At 32.9% G+C, this 6,000-nt stretch overlaps 1 protein-coding gene across 1 annotated transcript; it reads right to left on the bottom strand.

Moving 5' to 3' along the window:
* Positions 1-1,201: 1,201 nt before the first annotated feature.
* LOC136231042 (patellin-6) lies at positions 1,202-4,184 on the bottom strand. The gene is made up of 4 exons (XM_066020284.1): positions 3,390-4,184; positions 3,179-3,303; positions 2,956-3,097; positions 1,202-1,717 (listed from the first exon to the last, which is right to left on the bottom strand). Exons 1-4 carry the CDS (start codon positions 4,083-4,085, stop codon positions 1,457-1,459), a joined length of 1,224 nt encoding a protein of 407 aa, XP_065876356.1. The 5' UTR covers positions 4,086-4,184; the 3' UTR covers positions 1,202-1,456.
* Between the last annotated feature and the right edge of the window lie 1,816 nt (positions 4,185-6,000).

The raw sequence follows: 6,000 nt of genomic DNA on the forward strand, positions 1-6,000 counted from the left end.
TTAATTTAAATTCTGTAGAACTCTTAGATATAGTACGGATAAAATAATCTTTTTATAAATAAATATAATAATATAACAAAAGTTAATATATTATATTTTATATTATATTTTTTATCAGTAAAAATGGAAGAAGTGACACCTCAGGTCCATCGTTACTGTTTTATATTATATATAGATTATAAAACACATATATTTTTGTTCATTATTCTGCACCAATTGTATAATAATTCGTTCTAAAAAAAGATATCATGTTTTTTATAATTTAATAATAGAATTTGAGATTAATATTTATAAATTCGTGTTTCAAAAAAAAATATTTATAAATTTGGTGGATTTTTTTTGTCTAATCCGTATAAAAAGGCAGTATATTTTTTTAATTTTTTTTCAAATCCTAACGAATGTTTGTGATTTGTTACTGATAAAATGACACATATATGAATGTAGATAACAAGAGTCATGACCGAGAAGACAGTTTGATGAATTATTTCTCAAATTGACCCAATTTATTAACATTAGGGGTAAAATTGCTCTTAGTTTCCAATGTTAGGGGTAAAATTGCACCATTTTAGATGTTATGGGTAAAATTACTCCTGGCCCAAAACGTTATGGGTATTTTTGCACCTTAACCCTATAATAAATAAGAACATATAAAGTTAATATGAAAAGAATATAATATGGCTAATTTAATTGTGACGTTTAGCTTAAATTGGATATATTTTGTAGACGTTAAGCTTAAATTCGTATTATTGTATAAACGTTAAACCTATATTAGTGCTATTTTGTACGTGAGACCTAAATTGGTGCTATATTGTAAACGTTAAGCCTAAATTGATATTATATTATATGTTAGTGTTATTTTGAACCTTAAACCTAAATTAGTACTTCCTCAAAAACCTTAAACCTATTTTGCTACCTTATCCCTGTTATAAATTTTATATGAAATCCAGTTACAAAGTAAATATTAAATACCCATCCCATTTGGTTCTTCTATTTATGATTACTTTTTGCTTTTTGACTTCAAACATAAAATAAAGTGTTCGATTTTTATGTCTATTTTAACATGCACCAAAAACACCAAAGAACCATGAAAAAAAGCACATATATTTTCTTTGTTTTTTTTATAATATCTTACTTTAAATGGAACTTTATATTTTAGTTTCAACTAAATCTTAAATATCCAAACTATATTATAAAAGGGAGGGATAAGTTAAAATTTGCTTCTAATATTTTTGAGAAATACATAAATACCCATAACTTAAAAAAATAGTACAATTTAATCCTCAAAGTGCAAAAAAACAAAGCAAGTACATATACATTATGCTTTAGAAAAAAAACTGCCCCTACCCATATCAAAACATCGGTTTTGACCTAGGTTGGGGTAAAAAAGAACCGTCATCCACTATCAGTGCAATTAGCAACCCGTAAATAGCGATTTACGGATGGCCGGGTCGGGAAATTAGACAACAGGGGATTTACGGACAAAATAGCGATAGGCGGCGACCTTTTTTCTCGTAGACGAAGTGTTGTCGACAGAAAGAATCATCTTCCCAGCTTGTTTAGATGTGTAAGAATTGTGAATAGCTTCTTCTCCTGAACTTATCTTTCTTGCTTTCTCCACGGCTATGGCGTAGCTCCCTTGTGCATTTGGCACAAATTCTGCACTGTACTCCAATTCCCAGCCCCCCACTACTATGTCCCATGTAATTGTTGCTCCTCCCTGCAACATTTATCAATTCATTGGCTTTCTTTCAACTAAATCAAGCAAAAACAAGAGTTAAATGCAGAGTGTTTAGTTACTCAATTTTCATAATTTTTCATAGTTTTCTTAAAAATGGTTATCCAATCTCTTTATCTCAATAAAATTATTAAACTTTGAATTTTATTTCAATTAAGTCATTCTGTCAACTTCAAGTGTAAAAAGACATCGGAAAAATAAGGTGCATACACGTCAGTACTAATCAACTTTTACGCCGAAACAACACATGTGACAGCCAGGTGACAGTCACGTGTTGTTTCGATCGGCGATGAAAGTTGATTAGTGCTTATAAAACTCTTACGGGGTGTTTGTTAGGAGGGATATAGGAGGTGGGATAGGGATAAAAAACACGAGATAAGTTATCTCGCGTTTGTTTGTGAGATAGAAGAGTGAGACAGATGAGGGATCTTATCCCTCAAATCCTATACCCAAGAGGGGGCTGGTATAAGGAGATGAGATAAGCTCCTGCGATTTTAATAGGATGGAAAAGTCCATCTTATCCTTCAAATTAATGTTATGTAGTTTAAATAAGGTTAAAATAGTAAAATGTATTATTTTATCCCTATCCCTATCCCACGTACCAAACATTGAATAATAATTCTCGAATTATATTTTTATCCTTATCCCAACTATTTATCCTTGTCCATATCCCAACATTTATCCTTATCTCTATCCCAATAGAATATCAAACGCCCCGTTAGTCCACTCTTTAAAAATAATATAAAACATTGATTATTAGTGATTTGAATAATAACTAATACGTATTATCTCCAATAATACTACTTATATTCACTACTTATTTATTAATTTTATCGCTAAAATTATTATATCTAAGAGAGACCCCTCAACTATGCATCCCAATGCATTTACCACTAAAACATGGTTAAACCTTTTGGAGGTAATTTATGAAAGTTATTACAAACCCCGTAATGGTTGGAAAATAATTTCTTTTTAAGAGATTACTTTTTAATTTTGTAGTTAAAAATAGTCTCACTAGAGTGAGTCCACTGTCGTAATGATATAAAAGACAATTATTTTTGTCTTTTGTAGCACCAGGGTCGGCCCAACACAGTAATGTAAAAACGGTCCCTACAAGAGAATTATTTCTCGACCATTACCCGATTTGAGAATAATTCCTTCAAATTACCCATTTACCCGCAAAAACAATTATATCTATTCATATTTATGGTAAATTGAACCTCAATTCCTTCAATCTGAATGTTCACTTTCTCTCCTCCTTTTACAGTAAACTCAGAAGCCTGTTTCGGTTGACCACTCTGCAAATCGCTGCCTCTACCTAATCCACCATACTGAACTGGAATCTCTTCCGGCCTTACAAATCTGATAAATCAAGTACTAATCATCACATCACATCACATCACATGGAACCAAAACACTAAAGAATTGAATCAAAAGACTCACTTATACAGCGTCTCTGCAACATTTCCCTCCTTGGAGATGACAAACTTGCTCTTGGTTCGTTGAGTGAGAAACGGACTAAACATTGAATACAACATACTGAAGTACCATGGAACATTGATGAAAATCTAATCCAAACAAGAATAACATAAGAGAGCAGCAAAAATAAATCCACAAAACGTAATCAAACAAGGGGGGGAAATGGTTAAAATACCTTACGAGCTACCATTTCCGGGTAATTGTCTTGGAAAAGAGAGAGGATGTGATTCGAAGCGACTCTAAGCTCTTTCTTAGGCATATCTTTGAGATCGGTTACCTGAATAATGGAATTAACACCTCCTGGTTTAAACTGGAGAAGATGAATCCCTCTTTCCAAAACCTGAACTCTCCATCGAAGAAATTTCTTCAACTTCTCTTCATCTCCAAACGTTCTCTCATACATTTCCTTATCTCTAAACACACCATACGCATTGTAACAAACAGGATGTCCCTCTCTATCATACCCGTGCATATAAGCTACAACTCCTTCAAGCTCTTTAAACCCTAATTCCTCTTCGCAAACATTATCCGCCGCAAATTCCTTTCTCCAGCACAAGCATTTCTCCAGCATATTAATCGAATCAGCCACTCTGAAGTCTCTCGCTCGGAGAAACTTCAACAGTATAACGTCGGCCTTCTCGCCGCCGGTTAGCAGAGGAACTCCCCACATTGAACACTCGGTAGCGTCCTCAGATGCGGCGGAGAGTTTGTCTCTCAGCTCTTGAAGCGCTTTCTTCTCGGAGGACTTGAGGTGAGAGAGGAAATACGTGTCTTCTTTGAAAGAAGGAGAGCGAAGAGTCGCGGCCTCCATTAGAGTAGTAACGAAGCTTTTCTTGTAAGGTTTTGGAGGTTTTGGAGATGAAGCTTCCATGATTGATCTCTCAGATTCTCAAGGATATGGTATGAATCAGAGAAAACTGGTTTAAAAAGAGAAAAAAAGACAATGCGTGAGAAATTTGAAATTGGGGGAAAAATAATTGAAGGGGGTCTTTCTTTTTTCTTTGCTTTTGTTACAGTGGGGGACCCACAGGCTCTCTCTCACACGCCTCCCGAGCTCGAATTTCGGGCTCAAACAGTACTTTCCTTGACTATTGTGCAAAAAGAAACAAGCTTCTCAGAGTTTTTACCTTTTATTAACACAAATGCTAATACTAATGGCTAACTATAATTAAAGTGGTTTAGTGGATTCAATGTAAATGATTACAGTGGTTGTTTGGTTTGTGGTCCTATTTCAAATTTGAACCTACCTAGTAAGGTTTATACTGTTTTGTTACTTGTCACATAGCACTTTTTAAATAACATATCATTAAAAAATATATATATATATAAAAATAAATCTTGTGTTACGCCCATTTTCGAACAACACCAATGTTGTTTAAAAGTTTACAAAGTAGTATCATGTACTTCATTCCGTTAGCAAACACATACCAAATTGACTAACGGTATTAAAAGTCAAAGGGAAAAGAGTTAGTTTGGTCCTTATATTTATAAATTGACCTCCTTATTATCTAATTATCACCAACAAACCTCAAAATAAAAAAATAAAATTCAAATATATCATATCATCCATCTCTTTTCAATTTCTTATTTTTTTTTTCTTCTTTCTCTCTCATCTCTCTTAATTCCGCTCTCTAAAATTCAATGTGTTGATCAATAATCTATGATCTTCTGATTAAAAGAAAAACACCATAGTTCCCAAATCTCATTGGGTTATTTAACACTTCTAATAGAAACAAATAACGAATAAATTAAAATGTCATATTGTTAATTAAAAATGTTGGCCAACCAATGAATGAAGGTCTGTCCATGGATGGAAAACACTGAAACGCTGAATCAGGATGAGGGTCTGTCGACTCCGTGACCGTGACCTCCGGGGACAAAATGATTTTTTCTTAATTGATGAAAATGATAGTATAGCTATGGATATTTCCGTCTGTGATTCATAAAAATGATAGTAATTGGGGAAGAGGAGAGGAGCTTACAGTGAAAACGGAGAACGTAACCTCTCATGGATTAAACATTCCATCTTTAGAAGCAGAGAAGTTGCAAACATTTAGAAATTACTGATTCCATTGAAAATCTCCATCAGCATAAAATCCACCTCCCTGAGTGAAATTCTTTTTAGAAGATTTCCTAAAATTCCTCAACCCACTATGTTTTTGACCTTTCCATTTAATCTCAACCCAAAATCTCTTTTTCTCTGCATCCATTTTCACACCTTCGATTTTCTGCACTTTTATTATATAATTTGCTTTGTTATTTGTTTCTATTGCAAGTGTTAAATAATCGAATGGGATTTGGAAACTATGGTGTTTTTCTTTTAATCAGAAAATCATAGATTACTGATCAACCCATTGATTTTTAGAGAGATAAATTAAGAGAGAGGAGAAAGACCGAAGAAAAAAAATAAGAAATTAAAAAGAGATAGAGAAGATGGTATATTTGAATTTTATTTTTTATTTTGGGGTTTGTTTGTGATAATTAGATAATAAGGAGGTCAAATTATAAAAATAAATAAATATAAGGACCAAACTAACTCTTTTTCCATTGACTTTTAACACCGTTAGTCAATTTGGTATGTGTTTGCTAACAGAATGAAGTATATGGTACCACTTTGCAAACTTTTAAACCACATGGTGTTATTTGAAAATGGGTGTAACCACAAGGTTTATTTTTGTACTTTTCCAAAAAAAAAAGGTCTGAAATTTACTCATTTTAATATATTGGCGAGCGAACTTCACTCGCTCACTAAATTTTAACTAACTTTTCTATATTACTATTAACGA

The sequence above is a fragment of the Euphorbia lathyris genome, chromosome 5 (genome assembly GCF_963576675.1).
Source record: "Euphorbia lathyris chromosome 5, ddEupLath1.1, whole genome shotgun sequence".
Classification (NCBI taxonomy): domain Eukaryota; kingdom Viridiplantae; phylum Streptophyta; class Magnoliopsida; order Malpighiales; family Euphorbiaceae; genus Euphorbia; species Euphorbia lathyris.